Raw genomic sequence first — 27,588 nt, 5'->3', positions numbered from 1 at the left:
CAACCAATTGTGACAAAGTACACAAAATGAAAAAAAACAGGTAGTTAAAATTAATGCAATTAATTTAAAAGTATTAGATACAATTAACAGATGAAACAATGTAAGTAACACACGTATCAGGCCTATTCATTTCTGATTTACTAACAAATACTTATTTAGATTTAAAAAATATATATATTGTTTATTTTTACAAAGCTACTTAGAGTTATGTATATTACAGTTAAAGTAAGCAAAAAGGCTGTTTGCATCTCTATATAAAATTTTCCTATGTGTTATGATAATGTGCATGGCACAGAAAGGGAAAAATTAAATGTTCTATTTTGATAAAAGGGCATATTGAGATTTTCAATTAAAACTGGGCAAAGAATTTATCTTTTGGTTTGCTTGCTGAACTAAGTAATTAGCTAGGGAAATTGTTTTGAGTTTAAATTAAATATGCCAAAAATGAAAGTCCAGAATGAAAACTGAGATTTTTCTGGTAACCTGAAAAATAAAAACTAATAATTTTCAACCTTTTGCTCAAGCAGAAAGCAAATATTTAACTTCCTTTTCTGAAAAAAAAACTATTTTTAAAATTAAATTGAGGACAATTTAGTAGCAAATTCATCATTTCAAAATGAAGCATCAAAATGTTTGTTCTGAAAATACAAAAATTAATACTTTTGACCACACTTTTTTCAGACTGTTGTTTTTGGTGTTTTGTTTTGTTTTGCTTTTGCTCAGCTGAAACTATTCAACAAATTTTAACATGAGTTTGAAAAATTCTGTTGCCAATTCAAAAATGCAGTTTTGGAAAGAAACGACAAACTAAAATAATTGTCCAGCTGTAGTTTTAACATAATGCGATCAAAGGGAAGGAGCGTAGATCAGGGCCTGTAATCCCAGCAGTCTTTTCCTGCCCAAGTGCAGGGGTGCTGGACCTGATTATCAATAATGTCCCTTCCAGCCCCTAACCACTGTGCAACTATGAATATATAGGAAAGAAGAAACCTCAGAAAGAATCCTACCACATTCAGGACTGTTAGATACAAATTGCACATGTGATAAGTGTGAAAGAGATTGCCATTCAAGAATAGGTCTCTACAGCCACACTAGCAGATGTGCAATTAAATGATGCTTCACTCAGCACAAATATACTGTGTCACCACAGGACAGGCAAGCACAGTTTTAAGTAACTGGAATATTAAAGCCAGCTACTTTTATAGGGGATTATACTTGAAGAACTCCTTATCCAAATAATTGCAGTAAAGCAACACACAAGAAAATGACACTATTACAAATTCAGAACTTTTAAAAGGAAACACTTTTTTCACACAACAGCATACTTAGATACAGGAAGTGGTTAAGCCTAAAAACTTAGCAAGATTCAAGAAAAGGATTAGATGTTTATATGAATAAAAGAATATCCAGCATCCTCCCAATTGCCCATAACAACATTTTTGCAAGCCACATAAAACCTTTTCCTTTAGGGCCTATGAAAGTCTTTATGAAAAATCAGGATAACCCTACTGCTAAGGCAGATTACCTCACATCTTGTACCTTCCTTTGAAGTGCCAGGTGGTGACCACTGGGAAATGTGGCTCTGGATCAGATGGATCTTGAGCAGATTCAGCATAGCAATTGCTCTGTTCTTGTGTTTAAGCATGTGTGAAATCCTGGCCCCACAGAAATCAATGCAAGATTTGTTTACCAGTTTCAACAAAACCATAATATTACCCTCTGAGAGAAGGCTATGGAACTGAAAACCAAAAAGTGAATAGGTTGCAAAATTTGTTCATGGGGACTAATGCTACTGAGCTTTGAGAACTTCTGAACCACTGGGCTGAGAAAAATTCAGTCTGTTTTCCTTCATTCTGTCACAGAGAGTTCTTCACCCAAATTGATTGATATTCTATTCATCAGTTGGCTCATTTTTATGATGAACTGGGATGGGATCAGAGGGGACAATTAATGCATGTTTATGTATATGTGTAGACACACACATACATACACATATACAACTGCAAAGCCTGAATCTTCCCTGGGTACACAGATCAGGCTCCATGCCATGTGTCTGTGGAGGCCACAGGGTTCGGAGAGAGTCAGTATTCTCCCCTCCAAGATAGTAAGACATATACACTGCTTTACAGAGGCTTTGGGACCCTTTAATCTCCACTGTCATTGAACTACCCTTTAATGTCCATGTATTGTAGACAGACCCAGGATGTGATTTCTTTTGAATCCTACCTACTGCTTAGCTGAATTGCATGCAAACCAGTTCATGGCCTTTACTTCATTGTATTGCAGCACACTATAGAAGCCTTTTGGGGGACATGGATAGACAAATAGTATATCCATCTAATGGTGTCTTGCAGAAGCACATTGTCATTTGACTTTGTCCAATAAAAATAATGACTTAGGACAATTTTGTCATAAGAATCATGGCATCACACAGTTGATGATGACAACATGAAATCTTGGCATAACACTTATTATTTTACACCCCAGAAAAGCTGCACTGTGTGGTACTGTTAACAAAAATGAGCCCAAAGATAATTTGTTAGAGCCTGTCAAAAAGTCATGCCTGATTGCTTTCTGTGATGAGATGACTGGCTCTGTGGATGTGAGGAGAGCAGTGGATGTGATATACCTTGACTTCAGCAAGACTTTTAATATGGTATCTCACAACATTCTTGCAAGCAAGCTAAGGGAGTCCTAGTTGGATGAATGGACTGTAAGGTGAGTATAAAACTGGCTGGATAGTCAGGCTCTAAGGGTAGTCATTGATGGCTTGATGTCTAGCTCATGAACAACATATGTTCCTGGAGGCTGGGGGGGCACAGCAACAACCTGCAAGTGGCAGTGACTGTGGCGGTGGTGATGGCAAGTGGGGAACTGCTGCAGGTGACCACAGCAGTGTCAGCAGTGAGGGAGGCGGTGGCAAGCACTGACCAGTGACCACACATAGACGCTGCTGGCTGCATCGGCAACAGCCACTGGCGATCAGCAACTGCTTGCAGATGCTGTCAGTGGGGGGGATGGCAAACAGTGACCACTTGCAGGCTCCACCAGCAGTCAGCAGTGCACGGCCAACTTCAGGGGGTGCTTGTGCATGGGCAACTGGTGCCTCTTGAGTTGGGGGGGTTACCAGACCGCTGATGGGGGTGGGGGTCCCCCAGGTGCTGATCACCAGGGGTACACATGCACCCCCTACGCATCACCAATGTGCACATGCACACACATGCACCCCCTATGCATTACCAATGGTCTAGCTGGTAACCGATAACAAGTGGAGTGCCCCAAAGGTAGTTTTGGGCCAGTTTTTTTCCAATAAGTTTATCAACAACCTGGAAGATGGGAATGCATCCTCAGCAAGTTTGCAGATGACACCAAGGTAGGGGGAATAGTACAGCAAATGCTGTGTTAACTGGTGCCTTACAAGCCAGCGTGCTCTGTTAACCGGCATGCCAGCTTGTAATGGAAAAGTGCAACTGGAAGTGCCCACTGTGGCACTTGCGGTTTTAAAGAGCCCCCACGACCCGGGGGAAAGCAGCCTGTGCTGCCAAGCCCCCACAGCCCAAGGCCATAGCAGGCTGTGTGGGTCCCCCTCCCCGTCCCTCGGGGCCTGCAAGAAGGGGCAGTGATGTGGCAGGAGGGGTGGCAACACCCCAGACGTGGTGGGACAGGCAGAGGTCCAAACAGGCAAAGATGCAGCAATTTCATATTTAGGTTAGATATTAGGAGAAGCTTTCTCACTAGGAGGGTAGTAAAGCACTGGAGCAGAGTACCCAGAAAATTTGTTGAATCTCCATCCTTAGAGGTTTTTAGGACCCAGCTAGCCAGGATGGTCCTGCTTTGAGCAGAGGGTTAGACCTCTGCTTTGAGCAAAGGATGGTCCTCCTGAGGTCTCTTCCAACCCTGATTTTTTTATAATTCTATGATTTCCAGAAAATGAGTATGGTGACAAATCAGTTACTATGGAAATAACCCCAGAGAAATGTCTGAAATTAAAACAAGAGTCCAAAGATTTACTGCATGACTCTTCATACCTGTGTTTTAATGTTTGTAACACTAACAGTAACTTACCTTTAGTTAAGGTTACAGAATCACAATGTTAATAATGAAGGACTGTAAGATTTGGAATATAGAAAAAATCACGATTATTTCCCAAAAGATTTTAAGTTAGGGCCATGTACTGCAAACATTTGTGACCTTGAGGTAAGCTTACTCCTTTGAAATCCTACTGAGTTCAAATCCATTTCTGAGCATTCTAGTCTTCAGCATTTCTGTTGGCAAAGGGCTTGCCTGCATTGCCTTAAGTCTGATAAAAATTCAAGGGCATTACCAAGGCAAGAATATCAAAAGGCTGAGGAATGATTGGCATTAATTTGCTGTGGTCGTAGTTTGCAGGAGTCTGCAAGATTTTAAAGCCAGTATGAAAATTTCTAATGGGAATGATGCATTGTTTTCATAATGAAAGGTCTCCAATTGGAAAAAGATCAAAAAGATTACAATACTGGTAACTTTTTTAGCCTGGGAATTGTGTTTTTGTACAGTTGCTAGAGATCATACCAGGTTATGAATACCTTTATTCATGGGAACACTCCTGCTGAACTCAGGTTAGGTCTACATTACAAAAAATTGCCAGTACAACTATGTCAGGAGTGGCACAAAAGATCCCCTTAATAACAGAGCTACTTCAGCAGTCTTTTGGGGAGGTGGTTTAAACATCCTGTCAAAAGAAGTCCTTCTGCTGGTGTAAGTAGTGTTTTCACCAGAAGACTTTGCTAATATAGCTGCACTGTAAAGCAACTGTAGCACATATCTCAAGTTAAACAGAGTGTTTTTACTCTACCCATTCTTCCTGCTAAGTTCCCAGTCCAAGACAGAAGTATGACAGAAGGAACAGGTATGTACCAAAATTAAATTACCGTGGGTCTTATTATTGTTCTTCTTCAGCTTCAGTTCTGCTCTGCTGTATGCTGCTCTTACTCACTGTCATGGCAATATGTTCTGTGAGGCTTCTTGTATCCTTTTGATCACCATGCAAATAATGATCATCATCCTTTTGTTACAAGCTAATTCATTTCTTGAATTCAGAGGGAGAGAATGGTTTAATTTTCCAGGTTATCTTTGCTTACCAACAACTGGAATGGTATTTTGAGAGCAGTTCACTTCCCAGGTAAAAACCAAAGCTAGAAGTTAAGTAGGATTTACCTGTGATGATAAAGAGCCTTTCTCAATATTGGAGGGGTCTGAAAATGCAAAATGCGAATCTTGAGGTCCATGCTTAATTTTGAAGTAGACAATATTTATTACACACATTTCCATTCAAAAACTAGCAGGAGTTTGCCTGAGTAAGGGGCCTATGAAAGCAGGATTAGAGCATTCTCCCATACCCTGATACAGAGAGGATTGCTCCCTTCCCCATGTAGAAGGGGAAGTACCACCTTCCATGGTGCTATGCCTTTGGGCCCCACAGAGTGCACTGCTGCACAATGGAATGGATGAAGGCAAAGGTTGAAAGGAAAGGGCCAGGGACCCCTGATGTGTGATTTAGCCAGCTCCCCCCAGGAAAGCCACCCTACACAACAGAAACAAATCCTACTACACAAATCCTGTGGGGGAGGGACAAAGAAAGAGGAGAAGGATTGCTGTGGGTAGGCAAAGCCTTGAAGTCTTCAAGAGGACCACTGAGATGGCACGTGGCCTCTGTATAGGTAGCCTTGAACACAATGAGAGAGATCTCAGGGGATGCACAAAATATCTGGGTTACCCCACAGTAAGTAAGAGGGTTAAAGCGCACCTTCAGCTCTCTGTAAACCTAGTGGAGTTTCCCAGCCCAGAAGAGGGTTTTCTATACAGTACAAAAATCTGGTAAGGAGCTTAGGATTTGGCCAGTACCATAGCAAGGGCAGCAGCAGTGCACTGGCACTGGCCACTTATGCACAGAAGTGTCAAATCAAATGGAAGTAATGTTACATAATAGCTGGGGGAGGGGGCAGTTCTGCACACAACCTGTACTGGGTACCAAAATGCCTGGCTATGGCTCTGGTTTTCAACCCAACTACTGCTAGGTAATGGGTATTTAATTAATCATTCAAAAGCATCCAAAATGAATGTCTGGCACACAAGCTCCAAAGATCATTTCTTAATTATTGAAATGATATAAATCCAACAACATGTATTTAATTATTTTTATTAAAGTAAATTACTGTTTTTAGGAAAAACACTTTTGAGAAAAAATATCTATTTAAAAAATTGTGCGAGAGAATTTTAGTGCTCATAAAAATAGCTCATCTCTGAAGACCAAAATCTTCTGCCAACAGAACAAAGGCAGCACACGTAAAGACAGTATGAATGTCCTTATGCCAGGCCTGAAACCAGTGCCCTTTTGAGGATGAGAGAGCAAGTCAGTTTCCTCAGGCCCATCTAGTCCTTGTCCTTCTTGTTGAAACAGTTGCTAGTCTTCTGGGAGCTAGACTGAGACCACAAAATAAATTTGACATAAGACATAAGCTAGCTATCAAATGCCAATAGCTTTTGGTCACTCCTGGGCTGGGCAGGCTAGATTTGAACTCGCAAAGGTGAAAAGTTCTATTCCATTAATGATCCCCTGAGCATTCCAGTGCCCAGCCATTACTACCTCCCAGTTTTGCCTGAGTGACAACTGTAGAGTTTGGCCCTAGAACATTATTTTACAGATATGCCCAGTTGTATATGTGGCTAGCTAGAGGAAGAAAATATGCCAACACTCTGTATTAGAAGGGTTTAAAACAAAATGTACAAGTCTTTTTAAATAAACTATACAATGGTTAGACTTTATATACAACATTTTTAGAATCAAAGACTCCATATGGAAAATCTGTCAGCAGGATTTTCAGTCCAAACAAAAAGTCTTCTGTTGTTAAATAAATGGGGACAAATAAACCAACAACTACAATTAAAAAAATCACGATGATGGACACGATCCCAGTTCTCCATTTCAGGCTCATTCCAGTACTTTTTGACCAAACAGCCTATGGTAACAAGAGTTCTGTTGCAGTTTGGTGCAGAAAGGAAATTTAGCTACACTTTTCAGTTTTGAAGGTATCCATGGAAAGGGGAAAAAAAGCAGGTCAGATTGAGAGTATAAGTGGCTCATCAAAAACACCAACATTGTGGTTCTCTCTCAGAGGCCATCTCACCTTCCACTTTCTGAGCCAGTATTACTCTGTGTAAGGAAAGAAGTGATGTGGCCAAAAGGCAACTGAAAGTACTTAAAAGATCTTGCACTCATTAATAGAAAAGAGCTTCCTCCTATTCTGTTTCTTGGCTTGATTCACTGCAGTCCGCACTGCGTGCTCAAATACCTGCTGCACTCCTCTGTTGCTGAGGGCAGAGCATTCCAGGTAGCCTTTGGCTTTGACCTCCCGGGCCAGCCGTTTCCCATCTAGTGGGCTGATGCAGGACGAACGATATGGTCCTGTTTCTCGCTGGTCAGTCTGAGTTGCCACCACTAAAACAGGGATTCGGGGCAAATGGTTCCTGATCTCGGAAATCCACTTACTCCTCAGGTTTAAAAAGGAATTGTGGTTCGCCACTGAATAACACATTAGTACTACATCAGCCTGTTGATAGGAGAGGGGACGGATACCTTTGAAGGCTTCACTGCCTGATGTATCCCAAAGGCCAAGGCTAATTTGCACACCATCCATGAAGACATCCACCCCTGTGTTTTCATACACCGTGGGCCTGTAAGCATCTGGAAAAGTCTCAGAGGTGAAACGTACCAAGAGTGATGTTTTCCCCACTGCAGAGTCTCCAACCAGGACACACTTGATTGAATCCAACATTTTCTCAGAGCCTGCCTCAAACTGTCCTGTTTCAGTGCACCAAGATGCTTTAGAAATAATTTCTATTCAGCAAGAAGACATCCAGATTTCTTAGCATTTCAAAATGTGGGTATTTCATTGGAGTATAAAATCCCCTTCTCTCCCACACAAGTGTATGATCCTGCCAACTCTTCAATGAGTCAAATGACCTTCCTGAAAGAGGAAAATTAAAATTTAACATTTATAACCCAATGAAAACAAACCAGTCATTCATCATCAAAATAAGCTTCTCAGGACATCTTTTTTGGTGGTTGCAAGTCATGTTCTTGAAGCAGGGATTAAAGGCCCCATTATTCCACCTAGTAGCATAAAAAAAATCACTCTAGGGTAAAAATTCAATAATGTTGTTTCTTTAGTATAACCACTTACATTACACGCAGGTCAGATCTCTCTAAGCAAATGGGGGTAAGTTTTCAGAAGCATGCAAGTCATTAGGAGGTCAAGTCCCTCCAGGTTTCACTGAGTATTAGGCTCCAAATCCCATAGTTCACTAGTGAAAATATAATCTAGGCTCCTCAAGCACTTCTGAAAATGTATCCAAGCTTCTAGGTGTAACACATAAAAACACTGCACACTAACTAATTTGATTATTTAAACAGTGCTATAATTCAAGATAACACAGAACTTCTGTGATGACAACAAAGAAAAAACTGACTTTAGATATAGATCTCGTGACAGGAATCTTTTTTGGTCTTAGAAGTGATGCGGTATCTACTGCAATAAAAATATGCTTAACATGCCTTTGTTATATGTCTTTCAACAAAAAACTAAGAACATAAGGCAAGGGAATAGACCCTCCACCCCAACTGTTATACTGATGACAATACAATGATTTTGAAACTTAGTTTCAACAAGTTAATTACAAGTAACTGCATAGTGCTCCTCTGGACCCGACAAAAACTTAATCACATTTTCCAATCTTTGGAAATATTTTTCTCTTCTCCAATAGCTATGTGCAATATTCATGTAAGCATGAGAGAGACTTGATGATTGATTGTGCAAGAGAAATGAAGACTAAAAAAATCCCACAACTGAATTTCTAAATTGAATGTTCCTCTAATGAGCATTAAATCATTACTATATTTCCTTCATGTATGAAGAGTGGAGACAATTCTGGAGTTTATTTGTACAAAAGGAATGATCACCTCACAGTGACACATAGACAAATGCACTGCAGCAACCTACTTCAGTTTACAGCCCTAATATTTGGCTTTTCTAGCTATATATTTATAGTACATTACATGATTAAGCTGATTTCCCAGAGGATAAAAAACAAAACATCAGGTAGACTTGCATTGTTTTCAGTTGGCATCCATGGTACAATTTATTCTGCTTCTGTTTTATAATCAAGCATTGTCCTACCTCCTCTGATATCGCCAACTGCCTGGACAACCAAAGCAGAGAGTCTCACAAGCGACTGCCTTGTAGTCAAGTGAAGGTTTATTTTATAAACTGCTTCAAGTCCTGCCTGGCAGTTCTCATGCTAACTTCTCGTTACGGGTATTTAAAACAGTCATTGCAACAGAGGGTATTTCCTGGTTTGCAAGCTCAATGCGTGTCTCTTCACTGTTAAATTTGATTCTGAGAATACTGATAAGGTCCAATCACATCTAAGTAACAGGAAATGAACAGTCCCATGAAGGGACACTTGATGCTGGACAGGGTTTAGTATATAATTTATTTTAAAACTGCCAATTTAAAATCTATAACCATTTTTTCTCCTGAGAATCAAGCATCTTCTGCAACACATATCACTTAAAAATAAGTTTACAATAAATCAAGCAAAACTGTAAATAGAAATATAGAAGATTTGACAAGTATACAAAGAATACACAGTCTGATTATTTGTACATGATAGTATATTTATTGTATTACTGCTATAGTTTACAAGTGTTATTGTTACTGTTTTAACACCTAATATTCCAGTGGCTTATACCTCAGACATTACTATTCTCTTCCAGATGAAATTTGACATACAAAGTCTCTTCTTCAGAGCACAAATTTCTTTAAATTATTTTCAGTCATTCTGGTTCTTTTGTAACACATTAGAATGAGAATAATAGAAATTACTAATTCAAATTGCTTCTTTCTCATTTTAAAATATCAAAAATGCAAAGGCAGATAGATGCATAGTTGTAGCAAGCAATGTGCCCTTAAAATGATTTTATTTCTTTGGATATTTTAAAATTAAAATGTAAAGGTGATTAAGAGTGAAAAAGATATTAATGGAATGATTTTATTACACATAAGTCTTGACATGTACTGACATGTACTGAAAAGAAGACATGTCCCATCACAAGAATATCTGCCTATTTTCAAACTAAAGTGTATCAAACTACAGTTCATAGATTTAGGAAACTGAAAAACAGCCAACAGGGGCTGTTCCCTGATCTAGATCTGCTATAAGTCTGCTATCAGCTGCACTGCCCAGTTTATCATATATGTTCTACACAAGCACATATTTGCTTTGAGATTGTATTTACACCAAAGACTGACATTTTAGAAGTAAAACTCCATTATCAACTTTAACACAACCCTGTGTAATAAGTGAAGTCTTCTCTGACATGATTGTACAGCACGTGCAGTAACACAAAAGATGATAATTTATAAAGAAAGACACAATATAAGCAGAAAACAAGTTTTTACAGTCTTATTATAGGAGAACTAAAATTCAGCTTGTACGCATTACAGAAAACACTGCAGAAGCTCATTTAAAGATGAAGAAAAACATTTAGCTAAAACAGAAATGAACAATATGTGTATGATGTCCTATAAAAATCCTGATGTAGGGCAGTAATAAATATGAGCTTTAAAACATAGTAGCAATACAGCACTTTGTTTTCTAACCCACAGGGCTAGAAAAAAACAAAGTTATAGTTCCTTTCCACTGCAATACGTGGCAGAATTTGACACATTGCATATCACATTGCCCGATTGTGTGTGATCACCTAAAAAAGACTGCTTTAGAAACTCCTAGTCACGGAGACATGAATTTAGGTTGCAATGGGAATCTTAACTAAATTTCTTAATACCTGTACAATCAAATGTAATGCTGACTTAAGAGATGTATGCATATAATGTTATAGAAAAAGACAAAAGGCAAGTAAACATTTAAAATATTGTGAGAGATTTTCAAAGGCACAAATAGTAGGGAGTTGCCGCACTTGTATTTCAGGCTAAATGAACTTTATGATTTTGAAAGTCTCCCCAAAAAAGGGTGAAAAAAGGGGGGAAAACTCTGAATGAAAGAAATGTTAAAAACAAGAATGCAGAGAATGGATTGCAGCAGGATATAATGGAAATCTACAGTCAAATCCTGGTCCCATTAAAGTCAGTATAAAATCCCACTGATTTAAACAGAACTAGTGTTTCAATTCCATCACATCTGTAATACTGATTCCACAACTGAATCATATAATCTACAGAGTGAAGGACCAACTATGTCCAAACCTGCATGTGTGCACAAGGTAAAAAAAGGATACAAGTACTCCTCACTCCTTGCATTTCCTGTGCACAGATTAATCACATGAGAATCATGAAGCTCGGGGATTACCAGGATTGTGCAACCAGTACACTTAGCAGTAGTAGCTTCTCCAAAGGAGGGCAGACCGCTGCCTCACTCCTTCCCACTGAGCAGTGGTGCTAGCTAGTCCACGAGAGAAGATGATACCACTTGCTACCTAGAGCAGTGCCCCTCAAGCACCAGAAGGCTGCTTGCTTTAGGCACAATACCTTTCAAGAGCTGTCATCAGACCCCTGCGCTCCCAAAATGCTCAATATGAGACTGCTACAGCCCAGTTCTTACCATCTCTGTGCAGCAACAGTACAGAGCCTGACCTGCAAACATACATTTAAGTACCTTTGATCACAGCAGCAATCCAATTGTTGGTCCACTCAATGCAATAAAGGCACAATACTTGTTTGTGTGGGCATTTGCAGGACTGGGCTCACTAATTATACTATCTACTCAACAGTTTAATCTGTTACATTAAAAAGAAACATAAAGTGTTAGTGACCCACTGACTTCTGGGGAACTATTTTAAAACTGCAAAACCCAACATGGCTTTCTTGTCATACAGAAGAGTAACCAGGGTCCTAGTCCTCAGCAAGAAAACATGGGAACAACAGCACAGCAACACAAAGCTCATTACCAGGCCTGGATTAATGCATAGGCAAATTAGTTACATGCATAGGCAAGTTAGTTACATGCTTAGCTGTGGGGGTCCCCAGTCCTTCTTTCTGCAGCGGTGGCGCAAATGGCCCTGTCCACCTCCCTTCCCTTTCCCTACAGTGGCCCCACCACTGAAGCAGCTGCTTCCTAGCAGCAACTCTGAGACCCACTCACTGCCTGTGGGCAGTAGCACCAAGGTGGGGAGAGGCATTTCGATCAGCCCAGGAATTTGTTTGCCTAGGGCCTACTAAAGGGTTAATCCAGCCCTGCTCATTACAGAATAAGGGCCCAATTAAATATATAGCCAAAAGAATGAGCACTGTTTGTGGTCAACAATTTCAGCAGTTAACTGACTCAGGAACATGAAGATCAGGAATTATGTAGGTTTGAGCTGCAGAACTAAATGAGACTATATTTTTCAATTTTACCACTAAGAATAAAGGCTTCTTTAAGGCCTAGGGTATGGTCTGTTGTGGTCAGACATCCAGAAGAAAGAGACAGGATCCCATTATCTGAACCAGCTCTATTCTAATCCTACATTTGTTACAAATTCAGGCTCTTTCTAGAGTAAAAATTAAAAGGAGTTAGGTAATTTGTGACAGAAGAGTGTAAGCAAGGCACTCCAGCTTTTACATATGTAAAACTGTATTGAATATTAAAGTAAGGTACATGCTAGTTTAATCATTGGCCTAACCCTACTGCAGCTGCATTTAATTGTAATTCTTGTAACTATCAGTATTCAAGTTACGAGAAGCAAGGTCTTTTATACTCAGTTATGTATGATCCATAGTATCCAAGTTGGTTATATCATGAGATTTAATATTGCATGGAAGTGATATTGAAAAGTGGAACCTCACTCCCATCAGAGGTTCCAAATCTTTAAAAGATTTAAGTTTGCTGTATAATACTCAGATACCTGCTCTGCCTTTTACCAGGCATGGAGCTCCCCTTGATCACAAACTGGGAGGAGGGTACCTCACAGTATGGTCGGTAGCCCTTTTTCCATGACATCCACTTTTTTGCATTCTTTATAATCGTTACACTTTCAAATTGTAATAATTAAATGTTGCCCCTTTTGTTTTCTGTAAATATAAGGTTCTTAAGAGGGCTAGGGAAGACAGATGGGTGGAAAAGCCTTCAGTATGCTGAACAGCAGACAACTTTATATAGCATCTTCATTTCTGCCAATATAATCTAAAATGTGGACTGCAGTACTCAGTGTCTGGGGAGACTGATTTGTGACTAAAAGCTAACTAGTGGAGTCCCAGACCTGCCACCACAGATCTGATGCTGAATGGTTGGGAAAAAGCAACCAGAAGATAAGGCAAGAATAACATTAGCCCTTTTGGCCAATAATATTGCCCCTGAGGCTTTGGGCCTAACAGCTGTGGATTGAGTTTACAGCTGGGAGAGCAGTTAGAAGGTCAGGTAGCACCGACAGGGTTAAATGTCTTTTATATTTAGGTGCTATTGAGGCAATACTTTTAGGAGGTAAATGCCAGACTCTTTTTGTGATTAACTGTATTTTTAAGAACTTTGTCCAAAAGGCACTATTTATATAGTTTTTATGCATTCAAATAAAAAGGGGGAAGTCTCCTACATAAGAGTAATGTTAGGATAACAATTCGCACATTTATTAATAAATAAAACATTTATTACTATTTTTGCCTCAAAACCAACTTTTAAAAAAAACAAGATAAAATGAATGGTCCTGATCATGACAAGCCTGAAGGGGAAAAATTTATTTGTTTTCAATTTTCTGAATCAGAAAATGGAAGCTAAGACTTACCTTACTTTTTACTCTTCTTTAAAAACAGACACTTCTTTATCAAATCTGCAGTTCAAAATGGCCAAACTTTTGTGTTTAAATATTGTAAAAAAATCCTTTTTGCTTTGACATGAGCAGTGTCTAAAAACCCATGAAAATTTTAACCCCCCAATTTTTTTCTTCAGAAGGTTAAATGTTTGAAATTGAAAATAAGTGACAAATAGTCAGACATTTTGTGTATGTTGTTTTTAGTAAATTATGTTGTCCTATCAATGTTGAAGCATAAAGCTTCTTTAGTTGGAACAGAGTTTTTGCTTTAGACTGCTGGTATAATATAGCCCAATATTATTTAGAAATTAAAATATTGCATGAAGTTCAGATTTTTCTGAATGGAATAAAAAACATTACGCATAAGAAAATGTATATATAAATATGCACATGTCCCTATGTATGTGTTTTTAAAAATATATATAATATATGCTGAGCTATTTCTACAACTGATGGTCTTTGGTGGCTAAGTAGGTTAATAAAAACATGCATTTAAATACAGACAAAAATGGGTCATAATATTACTAAAGATCTGTCCAGATCTGTCAAAGACTTCAAGGAGAGATTGATTTGTCTATAATATTGATTTTATATTTTTATTAATAATTTAAGGAAATATTAAATTTCCCCGAAATTTTAATTTTTTTTTATTTGGGTTTGAATATGTTGTTAATGCAGCCACACACAAATTAAACATGTGTCTATTAATTAGAACAACATGAAAAAGGGGAAAAAAAGGTCTGAGCAGTCTAATGGGCTAATTTTAGATCTCCGAAGCTAGTCAATGAGAAATATGGAGTACGGTTGCCAACTCAAATAGTCAATGAGAAATATGGGCTACAGTTGCCAACCCTCCCAGATTAGCCAGGAGTCTACCAGAATTGGCTTCAATCTCCTGGTCACTATTCAAAGTAATTTGGGAGACTGATATTGTGAACGGATTTAACAGTGCAGTACAATTAATGACATTATGTCATGCTGGAAAAAAAATCTCCCGGAATAGCTTCAGTCAGAGTTGGCAACCCTAATATAGGCATATCTACACCATCTACTTGCCACACCGGAGTGCCATGTTGAAACACACTGCAGTATTCTACCTGCACTGCCTTCTGACCTGGAAACTATGTAACCCTCTTCATGTGATACAGAATTTGGACTAATTAGCTAGTTCCTCTGGGTGGACTTCACCCCTTGCCAGAGTCCCCTGAACAGGCCTGAACCAATCCAATGCCCATGGAAATCAAAAGAAATCAAAGCACCACTGCTTCACGCCTCAAAAGAATGATTTATTTCATGCACTGTGGGTGCATCTACATGTGCATATTAATGTGAAGCAATAAACTTTGGAGTTGGTTCTGGGCACTGAGTTTACATGTGCTCCCAGGACCACAGCATGTGGGGCTGGGTCAGAGGAGCCTCCGCTGGCAGGGGACCCAGGGGATCAACCTGTCAACCTGAGGCTGCTCCATACTGGCTCAATGTGCTGCAGAAGGGCTGGCTAGGACATGATGGTGCTTCAGTGCAAGGCTAGCCAGCAGGTAGCCCCAACACCCTCATGCCCCAGCCAACCAGGTCAGCATCTACATGTGCATTCCTGTGAAAAAACTCCCTAGTAGGATATGTATTTACAAGTGCTAACCTACTGCAGAGTTTATTAGTTTCCTGCAGCCTAATAAGGCCACACCTATAGATGCCAAGCTGTTTACAGCAGAGCTAATTACGGACCTCCACAGTAAATGTCTCATGTAGACATACCCTGTGTCTATCTAAAATTGTTCTTACTTGATATATCAGCCTTTGTTTGAAAACAGCCTTTGTTTTTTATCCTCAACTTTAATACCTTTAGTTCTGTATTCTTAACTTTTTCTTGAATTGCATCTAAGATATAACTGCATTTTAGTGATGGATATACATATCCACAAGGCGGGATTCTATTCCACCTAGTAGGCATCCAAGTCAACTTAGGCACATAAGTGTAATTCTATTCTATCCTGTTCAAGTCCTTGTAAATCTGTAATACATCTACTTCTGTACCACACTCTGCCTCGTAAGAGTTGGACACAAAAATCAGGAAAGACCCATTTACTGTTTTCCTTAACAGTTTTTCAGGGATTCAGGTAGGGTAAAGCAGTAGCCTAATGAGGGCAGGATGAGCCAGACACCAGACCTGGGGGTCAATTTTGAGAGGGTGCCAGCAGTGTTCCAAAGCACTCTGAACCCCTGCTGTCCAATGTTTGGGACCCTTCTACCCACTTTAGAACGCACAGCAGCATCTATGCTCAGGGTACCAAAATTGCTTAGATGCACCCCAGGGGTGGAATAGAATTGCACTCAGGCACCTAAGTCCACTTAAATCCCCAAGAGGTGGAGCAGAATTTGGCCCCATGGTGTGTATGTATATTAAGTAACCTCCATATATATCCATCTAAGGTATATGGTCTTCATTACTCATATGCAGGGACCTATCTAAATTGCACCGGAAGTATGCTATGCAGTGGCTTCTTTAACCTTGGTTTTTCTGCCGTGCGCCCTCCAACCCCTACTGCTGATTGGTGGAGGGGCCCTGTCAGCCACACCACTTGCTACGTGCTACTGATCGTCCGAAAGGCAAAAACCACAGATTGAAATATGTTGCAGTTTTGGCCTCCTGGCTGGTCAGCTTCAACTGGCAGGGACACCAGGGCCCCTCCACCAATCATCAGTAGGGTGGGTGCACAGTGAAAAGAGCAAGATTAAAGGAGCCACTGCCCAGTGCGCTTCCACTGCGATTTAGGTAGGTCCTTAGTCATATGTGCATTGCTACTGAAATACAGCTACTTTTAGATCAAGATATGCACACATTCAAACATAAGCATTCATATATACACTTTATCTCTATTATTTTTACACATTACACATCTTTTCATAGTTAAAACTGAAGATGTGTTGAATCTGTACCTGTTCTGCATAGCAAATAATATATTTAATTACACAGTAAGTTATTTAGTAAAATATATTAATGCTATATTATGTTGAATATTAGTGCAAATTTGAGAGACAATGTTCTCATATTTAAATTTTGCAGTTACTTCAGTTGTGTTACTTTTCTAAGTTTTCAGAGAGCAAATTCAAAATTGAGTGAGCAGTAGAATCTTGTTCGGAGTGCTAGCGATTGGTACGTTTTTTCATGGCAACAAGGAACTCACTGAATATCTTTAATGCTGTAGTCCCAAAAGTCCTCATTCTCACAGCTTTTTTCCTGTTTGTTTGGTAAGAAGCTTTGAAAATCTTTGTTTGGATATTAGCCATAGTAACTGTTATCTTTCAGAAGACAACTATTTGTCAGAGATAGCTTTAGTGTGGAAATATATCTGTAGCTTGTTTATTTAAGCACACTGCAGGTGGAAACTGTACTATAAAATATACAGTTTTTCCAGCATTTGCTGCTTTAAGCTTTTTAACTTTTTAATTGTTGTTTACATTGCATACAAGGTAATTTATATGTGACTTACTTGCAAGGTCTAATTCACAATTCAGCCTACACCATGTGGCTGTAAAGACAATGTAAATGTGTACCTTACAGGGCAATCAACTAAAGCTTTTTCTCACGTTTATGATTCCCTTAGGGATTCTTTTTTTAAAAACAAAATTAATTAATTATAAAAAATAAATGTATCCACAACTTTAAAGCCCCTTATACTACCAAAAATGTATCCAATTTTCACATATTTTAGAACCCGCAGTTGTAAAATCAGCATAAATAAGTATTTACAGGATATGTAGGTAAAGCTCCTGTCTCACATTTATAGTCTCCCTAGGATTTTTTGTTTTAACACAGTTTCATTAAATACATAAAAAAATGCAGAGATAGCACTAAAACCCAATACCCTGTCCATATGGAATCCATTTGAAATGAGAGGGTTTCTACTTGAGTAAAAGTCCAGGTAAGCTAATCCTATTTTGAAATCAAGGCTGTTATTATTATATAAGTGACTGTGCTGTTATGTTTTGCTTTGTTTTGTTTTCTTTTTTGATCTTTTTTGTTTTTAAAGTGACACAAATTATACAGAGGTTCAGAGCCAACACTAATGTGTCCCCCACACCATCCCTACACAAGTCAGTATGGAATTTGGCCTGGGGTGTCTACTTTACTTCAGCTTGGATGCTATGTAACCTTCACATCTTGTCACTTTTATATAAATTGTGTAAAATGGCAGGTGGCTTTGGGCCATGTGGGAGATTTTAAGAGGAAAAAATGTATCAAAGAGTGGATTTTCAGATTCCTTCCACTACCAGAAACAAATCATTTATAGAGACCTTCCATGGTACAATTTTGCAAGAAGCCATTTTAGTTTCTTATAGCTGGCCTACAATTGCCTTTCATTTAATGAATGGATAGTGCATGTTATAATCTTGGGCTAAATTTTACTGCTGTGTTTTTGTGCAGAAAGGGTAGACAGGAATATTTTTTAAATGTTCTTGATTTATAAGGGAGCCTTAGTACATTTTGCAGATAATGGCCATTTACATGAAAAAAATAAACATTTTGAGAGAGGGGCCTGAATGACACATTTTGAAGCTGTATATGAAAAATTCCAATGTTAGATTGAATTGATCCAAGATTAAATTGTTTCAAATTCAATGGAAATTCACATACAATTAAAGCGTGAATTTTAAAAGTGAGTTTTGGATGTATAACAATAAAATGTTCCATATTGTAGAGCCCTCATTTATTTTATTGTATAACTTGCCTTTGTATTGAGGAAATCAAAAGTAAAAAGATGAGTAAAGGAAGAAAGTACAGATTATTCAATATGTAATTGGTTTGATACAATGACTAAAATTTAAAAATCTGTAAAAAGCTGAAAGTTTAAAAGTATCTTATATACTCAATATATGTTCAGTACTCCTCGCAAACAGACTTTCATCAAAATGAACAAAAATAATACTTGGCTTTATTGTTACAATGAAAGATTTAAGGCAGTCTTTCAAAGACCATGAAAATGGAAGACAATAAAATATCCTTAACTGAATAGGACTCTAGGTCTCCCACATTTGCATTTTGAGAATCAGCCTTTTCTGTAACTATTAAGTACAAGAACAGCCTTTAAAATCAGATCCATATCACCTGTGAGGAATACAGAAATCAGCAGGTGTTACAATGAGGTTAGTTGACTGAATGTAGCTTATTTAGATAAATATACTATGCTGCAAACATATGCATACTGAAAACAATAATGTATGGTACATTAACCACAATATTCATTCTGGCAGATCCACTCTTGTTCCTTGGCTGTCTGTTCTTTCATATCCTTCCTCCTGATCTTTGACATAAACAGATTACTCTAAAACTACAAAAAACGGTTTACATTCAATTCACTACCAGTTTTTAAGGAACTACTCCCCTAGGCTGAGGGGTAAGTCAAGAACGCCATTTTGGAGTGAGGCAAAAGAGCTAAATGACAAAAACATTGACATCGAGGAAAAATAGATCTAGCAGCAATGGAACACAATCGACATCATTAATACATTTCTTATCATGGACCCTACAGCTAAACCTAATGGCTTTGTTTTACCAAGGTGAAGCTGGACAACGTTGAACAGGATTCCTACTGGACAAGGTGGATGTAACTACCTACTACATAAATGGAATTTTATTAAAGATCCCAAATGTGAGGGTGAAGAAATCCAAACTATAGCACACATAATGGAGGAATGTCCTATTTATCATTTCAATGGTTGTATTTAATACCTGCACCAGACTACGGATGATGTCTTGCAATGAATATCAAATCTAAAACTGTCATGCTAGCCTTATCCCTCAGTGCTGTTGTTTATAGGTTGTTTATAGTTTGTTCTGTCATTCAGTTGTTGTATCCCATATGAACAAATAAAATAATAAATAAAATGTTCATTCTCGCCCCATGTACGTTGGGCCTTTCCCATCTTATATGTCATCAATTGCATCCCTTTGGGGAAACCCCCAAACCAGCAACAGAATACATTTTTGGTTTTTTAAATTTTGAAGTTTGAACTGAACATTTTACTTGCCCACCTGAATGAAAAAAAAAACCCTTTAAGTTCAATTCCACCCTGATAAGGTATGAATTTTCAATTCCAGTAACTTCTCTGGGGGCTGTGCAGGTATATCAGAATACACTCTACATAAATTGTCTTCCAATATCCAAGCACAATTAGGAAAGGCAGGCAAAGTAGTTTAATCTGTGATAAACCCAGAATTAGGAACAAACAAGTATTTCAGGCCACTTTTTCTTTAGGATCAATAAACAGATGTGCCTGGTCAAATGTTCTTCAGTCACTTGAAGTGCACTGATATAACCAAAAGCACAATTCAAGCTACTGTGTCTACCAGCTCTTCCATACTTTGGACAGTTAAGCCTCATTATGCAAATGTTTTGTACAAAGAGCTCCCATTGCTAAGACTCAGCAGATGCATAACCTGCTTTTTGGCTCCAAATTTCTAACTTTTCAGCACAGATCAGACTGTGCGGGGGGAGGAGGGGTATAAGGGAGGTTTTCAGTTTGTCAATTAGCATTAGAAATTAAGCACAACTAAATTATGCTAAATAGGTAGGAAATTGTGCTTGGCTTTATGGAAAAGCGCTGAGGGCAAATTATGGCCTTCAAACTTCGTTGCTATTATTGCTTTGTTATGTGCAGCCAGATCTCTAAGGTGCTGGTCCAATATTTTAAAACACTCATTTTCAACTCTGGTGCAATGAGGCCACCCTTTCTTTATTACTTTATTGTTATCTTAATGTTGTAAATTAGGGGCACGTTATGAGGTCTTATCACGAAAAAGTTTGAAACTGACCATTAGATCCATACAGAGCTAGTCAAATAATGAGAATCTATTTCTGTGAAATACTTTGAAATGTCAACGTTATTTTCAGTCTAAAAAGATTAATTCTAAGGAGCATTTTTCATGGTCTAGAAATTGTTTATGATCTAGTCATTTCTTTTGCAATTTTTTTATTAAAATATTGAAATGGTTATCACAACATTTAATTTAACTGAAAATTTTACATAATCTCTTTAATAATACTCCAATATAGTTAATAAAAATGGCACTACCAGCATTTTAGGAATAAAGTAATCATTTAATTTTAAGGAATAATATCCCATTTTAAAATGAAAAACTATCCGCTACCCTTCTGAAAAATTACAACCAGCTAGATGATTACAAGGAGACTGAGATGACAGATAAGCTATCTAAGGGCCTGGTGTTAATGACTTCCAGACTGGTCCCAAATGACACACTACACAGAAAGGCTGCTTGAAAGTTTCCACTATAAGATCAGCTATAGGAAGTTTGCTACATTACTAATTCTATTGGTTTCCAGTTAGCTTCTGAGTATGGTGCATTGGGGGTTCATTTAGAGCCTTAAACCCCTATATGGTATGCGTATCTACATGAAACACTTGCTGCGGAGCTGACTAATTAGCTCCACAGTAAAGGTCACTGTCTACACCTGTGGTGCTATTAGGATGGAGTAAAATAATTAACTCTGACATAAGACAGTACTTCCCAACACAAGTACTATCCTACAGTGGAGTCATTTACTCAACTGCAACGGACATGTAGATGCTGATGGGCCGAGCTGGGGCACAAGGGTGCTTCAGTGTGGGGGCTGCCTGCTGGCTAGTTCCACAATGAAGCACCCTCATGCCCCAGTCAGATCCTCTCAGCAGGTTGACCCAGGTCAGAGTAACCTCAGGCTGAATAAGCCCAGGAGCCAAAAATTTCTGCAGAAACTGCACTGGAGTTTATTCATCCATATTCATTGCACGTGTAGACATGCCCAGTGTAGTTCAACGTATGCAAAAGTTTCCCTCTCTGCTGTCCACTGCAAAATCAGCTAATACTTTTTGTTAATAGCTCAGAAATTTGCACAGCTGGAGGCTGCAAAGAGGGCTAAGGATAGAGGTTTAGTTTATGCTCTTACTGTAGCAGAATTAAATGTGAAAAGCTTCTTCTGATGCTGCTAATTTTTGTAGTAGTGTTGTAACATTGTTGTCACCATAAAAGTCAAGTGAATATGTGAGCACCAAAACTTGTTCAGTAATAACTTAAACATTTGAGGCCAGATTCTCATTTACAATAAGGCCATTTTATATTATTTTGCTCTGGCACTGTTCTTGGCCTTATTTTAATAGTGACACAGGCCCATTGACTATATTTTAAATGTTAATTTGCTCAGGGGCTTAGACAACAAGTACAGGTTATTTATAAACACGTAGATGACTAACTTTCCCATCATGGAGCATCTACTCTAGTGAGAGTAAAACTTCTAAGTAAATTTCCGAAGGTGCTTCTCCGTACCCAAAATCAACACACACAAATCTCTCGTAAAACTTCAGCTGTGCCCCATACCCAAATAGGATGTTCACGTCAGGGTCATATCTCTCCCCCTTTAAAAACCGGATGCATTTACACAATATATATTTAAATCTATCTTTAATAAATGCCATTAAAACAAAATATTTATGGTTGTTTGTAACTGCTTTTTAAAAATAAAAATAAGTTACTCTAAGTGGTCTTATTTATAAATGTAAAATACAATGCCATGTGATGCAACGTTCTATCTGATCTGCAGCAGCAGCACACAAGCATCACCAGAAACAGAGAAAAACTAAAGCCATTAAGGACTGCCTTATCTCTTTTTCATACCTCTAAAAATGTCATCCTCAGGACAAATCTATGTTAAAGATGGCCTCTTCCAGATATCACAACCTTGCACCTGCCCATTGCACTAATGGAAACAGAGCTGAAAGAGGAGGAGAGAAAATCTTAGACTCACAATCATATTTGTTTTTAGGGGATCTGAGAGGATCCCAGAACATGGCTGACATTACATGATTTTCCATGATCCAGTCTCTTTAAACCTCTCTCTTCATTCATGTCTTATATCAACTAATTCTTCATTTGCAAAGAAATATGGCCATTTTAATAACAGTTCTGACATTTGAAGGACTAGCCTCACAAAACATAACCTTGGAATGTGTATCTGGGTGGATATACACCCACCTACATATGTGACCAGATCACGTCATGAAAATAATGCGCCTGTTTTACAACAGAGAGGAGGTGAAAGAGTACATGTGAAATGGAAAAGGACAGTTGTGTTCAAGGCCTTTTAGTTGGGAAGAGTGCAGACATGAAAGACCCCTAGTTGCACCAGGGTCCAGATAGAAGTAGGAATGGAGATGAAAACAGCTAATAAAAACTTTTAAATACTAATTTTACTGTATAAAAACATCAAGCATTCTACCTTTCTGACAAATATCACTAAAACAATCTAAATTTATGATATAACTTTTAAAAATAAAATAATATGATTTTCTCTCTCAAGGACAGAAGGGACAATATTTCCCCTTTAATTATGCTGGGTTACATGGCATACGTACATATGTAGAACTCTACTGACTTCACTGGAGTTATTCATGGTTTACACCACCGTAAATCAGGTCAGACAGACCCATGGTCTTTAGATTAATTGATTTCCTTTCTTTTTCTAACACCAAAAAATTGTGTTAGTGGTGCATTTAATAATACAGATTCCTTCTTTGAGAATAGGTCATTTTAAGCTAAAGTAAAGAAGTCTTTAAAGCAAACAAAACATGCATATTAAGAAGCATGCCAAGGACTAGATTATATTTAAAATACAATGTCACAAAGACAAATATATAATATCAAGTATTTGTTGTGAAACCTATAGCATTTTATATAAATTTTTATTAGAGGAGACAATAGTGACAGCGACAAACACTAACCTTGATTTAAATTATATACTTACATAATGGCATTTAGGAAAAAAATTCTTAAAGACTCACCAGACACAGGAAGTTGAACGAGGCTCTCGAAAATAAATGTTATAGAAGGCAGAACATTCTAAGTGCAGGTGGGAGATAAAGAAGAAAATGTGAGCTCTAAGTTTTTTCTTCAGTTGAATTTTCCTTACCAGGTTCTCAGTATTTTACTTAAGAAAGATAAAAAAAAAGCCCAGGAGACTGGGTTTAGTTAATCTAAACAGGCAGGGGCAGCAAAGCAAGATGTAATGTAACAAGAAATAGGCGAGTGGTTTAGTATAAGTCAGCTTCCTGGAGAGGGTTCTCAGCTCTGCCTGTGTGGGTTTTGTTGTGGGTTTGCCTGTGAGTGTGTGTCTTCTTCTCTCTGATGACTATATATGAATGCATGTAAAACCTACCCACAGAGCCAGATGGGGGGAGGGGAACAAGGCAAGTCCATACTGCACTACGGTATCTCTGCAGCTTGCTGCTCCCTTTGTCACCTCCTCTCTGTTGTTCTTGCATGGGAATAGCACAGCCCACTCACTTCTAAGGAAAGCAGCCCAGCTGCCCACAGTCTTATCTATAATTAAAACTTCCACCAGCTTGAAGGGGGGCTCTGGTGCATAGACACCTGCCCTAAAACGATGAAATTAATTTAGTGGACCTACTACAAAGCCTAGTGTGGATGTTCCTTAACTGATATAAGCCTAGTTCATCAGAGTGTAGCTTAATTAGATGAAGAAATTAATTAAGATGAATGGAATTAAATATTTCCACACTGGATTCAGCATTAATTTCAGCTAAATTAAATTAATTTTGAAGTCACACCTTTCATTAAACCGATGAAACTCTCAGTCAAGACCTTGGTCTTAACTCAAAAAATGAAGAAGGAGAGAGTGATTTAGGTCATTGATGGTGTAGCAAATATCCTGTCTTGACAATTAAAACAGTAAACTTTTCAGTCATGTGAGTTCAAATCAGTTTGTGCAGGATAACTGAAAGGCCCTGTTAAGACTCAGGCCTTGCTTACCTTTGAATTTTTTTCTGATATATCCTCCTGGAAATTTAAACCATATCACTGTACCAGTATAACTTCAATGTGTAAACAAGTCATTCTCAACCAGGGTGCCACAGCATCCTTTTAAGGGTGATGCACAATATTAGCACTATTACGTGTGCACACTTACATACAATTCACAAGATAAAGCCAGAGATTTCAAATAGGAATCCATATTCTCAAAACCATTCGGACTTGTTGTGATCTTTCTGAGTTCTTTGCAACAGAAGAATCATTCTATTATTTCTCTGTAGTCAAAAAAAACTAGTGGAAGTTAAGAAATGGCATTTTCCAAACTGTGCTTCAAGTTCAGTGAGGAGTGCCTTGCATCTAAAAAGATTAAGAACCACTGGCATAGACACTGGGATGGGGTTTAAGATGAATCAGTCTTTACCAGAAGCAGAATATGTCCACAAAGGAGGGATTGTACTTGTATAAACATGAGAATGGGCACACAAGCAACTTACCATTAAGTAAAGTAGGGTTTAAATTTCCAGTGGCCGCATCTACATGAGTGGCGGCCTGTGCAGTTGTTACTGTGCAGTCATTTAGTATTTGGATGAGCTCATGCACATACTAAATGAATGCACAATAACTGGTGTTACTATGCAGTACTATCACCACATGGTTTTTTTCAGAGGCTACTGTGCAGTCACAACAAGCTACTGCACAGTAGATCACTACTACTGCGCAATATTGTCACTGTGTGATTAGTGCCCACTAATGCTACCATGTGGTCGCAACAAGCTGCTGCACAGTAGCATCTCATATAGGTGTGCCCAGTGTGTCAGCTACTTTGCAATAAATGCTTACGTGTACATTCTTACTCCATAGAAAATGAGAGGAAGCTGACTCTTCAGTGAAAAAGCAGGTATGTTATTTTGTATTTATCACAGGGGCAGAGTATACACACAGGCAGTTTCCAGAGAGCAACTGATATGGTGTAGTTGTAGTTTCTGGGAAGGATGGGATTGAGTACACCCCTCCCACCTTGGAGGGAGTCCAGAGGTGGAACTTCACTAACAAGGTGGCTCGAGAGTCATCCCCAGATGGTGTTCTTGAGTCTTCAGTCTCTGGCTGGTCTGAGAATGGGCTTTAGGGATGAATCTGGAGAAGCCTCATAAGTGATCTTCCAGTTCTAGAGTGCAGACTAGGATGGGAAGAACATCCTCAGTCCCATTCTCCCCAAGGACCTGCATTGATGTGGTACAGACAATACCACTAAGTCCACACCTTAGTGTACCTCATGCTAACTTGTTCAACTGTCCATACTGTATATTAGATAACTGATAAAACTTTCCCAGGTCTCAGATTTGAAACCTAAGACAAGGTCTCAGATTTGAAACCAGTTAACTGACTATATTGTACCATAAATACAAGTTGGTCAGTCAGAATCATTTCCAACGTTAGCTTGTATCTTAGGCTTGGTATACACAAGAGCTGTGATTTAATCCTTTCAGACCAGGCAATTTCCTAACTAAACAATTACAGCTGTTTATCTCCTTATGTGAAAGGAAAATCCCCTATTTTGGCAAAAAGGATCCCAGCTTAAACCGGAGTTCATACTGAGGCTGATGGGACTTCCTTGTCTGATCCTCCTGCCCCGAGACAAACAACCCCCCCAGTGAACCAACCCCCTGATCCTGCCCCTCCCCCATCCCAACTTACTTCAATTGGCTCCCAGCACTAGCAAATGCCAGTAAAATGCACTGGGAACAGCTTGTGGGATTGGGGAGCTTGATGGGCTCAGTGCAGCTGGCTGGTCACTGGAGAGGAGAGACTGTTTGACTGGGGATAGAGGGAGGGGCTGAGGGCTAAAAATAGCCCAGTGGCACGGGTGGCGTAGGAAAAGGGGGCTGTGCTCAGAATATGTACAGAAGTTCAGTTAGATCAGTCTAATTGTGCCCAATCTAACTTAGTGCACCTCAGAGGTACAATTAAATTAGATTGGGTCGGCCATTTTTTAATTGATCTAACATTCCTGGAACTTCGGCACAGCTTACACTGAGATTGACCTAACTAGGGATCTCAGTGTAAAGTCTGCATGTGGGTGAACTAAGTTAGATCAGGTGGCCATTATTAATGTGGTCTAACCCTGTCAAATGTCTGTACCCACCCTGTGAGTCACACACAGATTCTACTTGCACTTTTGCCAATGACTGGCATAAACTGCTCTTACTACAGTTTCTCTCATATAATGCACTCTGAAATCTCCAGAAGCTGCTTTTTGGGAAACAAACGTGTGCTACATGCAAGAAAATGTGGTATATTATGTTAATATGAGCTAACACGAGTGGAAAACATGCCCTTTTTACCCATCAAGACAGGTTTTAGATTATATGTACATGATCTAATTACTTTGAGGTCAAAGAGAGTAGGGTTTTATTATGCATCAGTTCCACAGTTACTGCCCACGTACACCCACTTATTCCATAGTAAATGTAAGATAAGCCTCAGTAGCATCTCAATGAAAGAGATATAAGTTTATTGCTGGTTCGCTTTAATTTACCATAGTGTAAGAGTGTGTGCACCTAGGATAGTAAGCAGCATCTGATGTGTGGTAATTTGGTCATGTGACTCCATCCTTAGGCTTTGTATCCACAGAAAAGTTTTTCAGCAGAGCAATGTTTTCCTGCTATAATTATATAGGTATATATTTAACCTAAAAGAGTAGTGAAACCATTCAAATTCATGCTGATTTGTTTTAAATAGCATAAACTAATGTCTTTGTGAATCGCATTGTCACTGGCACACAAATGCCACTTCTAGGCCTACTTCTGGGACAGGAGAGTGCAGCAGTAAAATCAGGAATGACTGGCAGTTGCTGCAGAACATTAGATGTAGAAGACCGCTTCCTGAAAATCTCCATGAAGTTCATTCTAGAGGAGCGCCAGGGCCC

The 27,588-nt window shown here is 38.7% G+C and overlaps 1 protein-coding gene across 3 annotated transcripts; it reads right to left on the bottom strand.

Annotated features, from left to right (window-relative positions):
• Nucleotides 1-6,734: 6,734 nt before the first annotated feature.
• On the bottom strand, nt 6,735-24,705 carry RHOH (ras homolog family member H). Of its 3 annotated transcripts, none has more exons than XM_019553385.1 (3): nt 23,675-24,705; nt 22,512-22,608; nt 6,735-9,233 (listed from the first exon to the last, which is right to left on the bottom strand). In XM_019553385.1, the coding sequence occupies exon 3, from the start codon at nt 7,812-7,814 to the stop codon at nt 7,239-7,241; it is 576 nt and encodes a 191-aa protein (XP_019408930.1). In that variant the 5' UTR covers nt 7,815-9,233; nt 22,512-22,608; nt 23,675-24,705; the 3' UTR covers nt 6,735-7,238. The 3 variants fall into 3 exon arrangements, with proteins under 3 accessions (XP_019408930.1, XP_019408932.1, XP_019408931.1); XM_019553387.1 differs by having other exon boundaries at nt 6,735-8,006; XM_019553386.1 differs by lacking the exon at nt 22,512-22,608 and having other exon boundaries at nt 6,735-8,006.
• Between the last annotated feature and the right edge of the window lie 2,883 nt (nt 24,706-27,588).

Source organism: Crocodylus porosus, unplaced genomic scaffold (assembly GCF_001723895.1).
Source record: "Crocodylus porosus isolate Cpor-Errol unplaced genomic scaffold, CroPor_comp1, whole genome shotgun sequence".
Lineage (NCBI taxonomy): Eukaryota > Metazoa > Chordata > Crocodylia > Crocodylidae > Crocodylus > Crocodylus porosus.
This window is presented reverse-complemented; position numbering and strand designations above follow the sequence as displayed.

Excerpts from the sequence above, each read along its gene's own strand:
- RHOH (XM_019553385.1), bottom strand. The coding sequence starts at position 7,814 with ATGTTGGATTCAATCAAGTGTGTCCTGGTTGGAGACTCTGCAGTGGGG.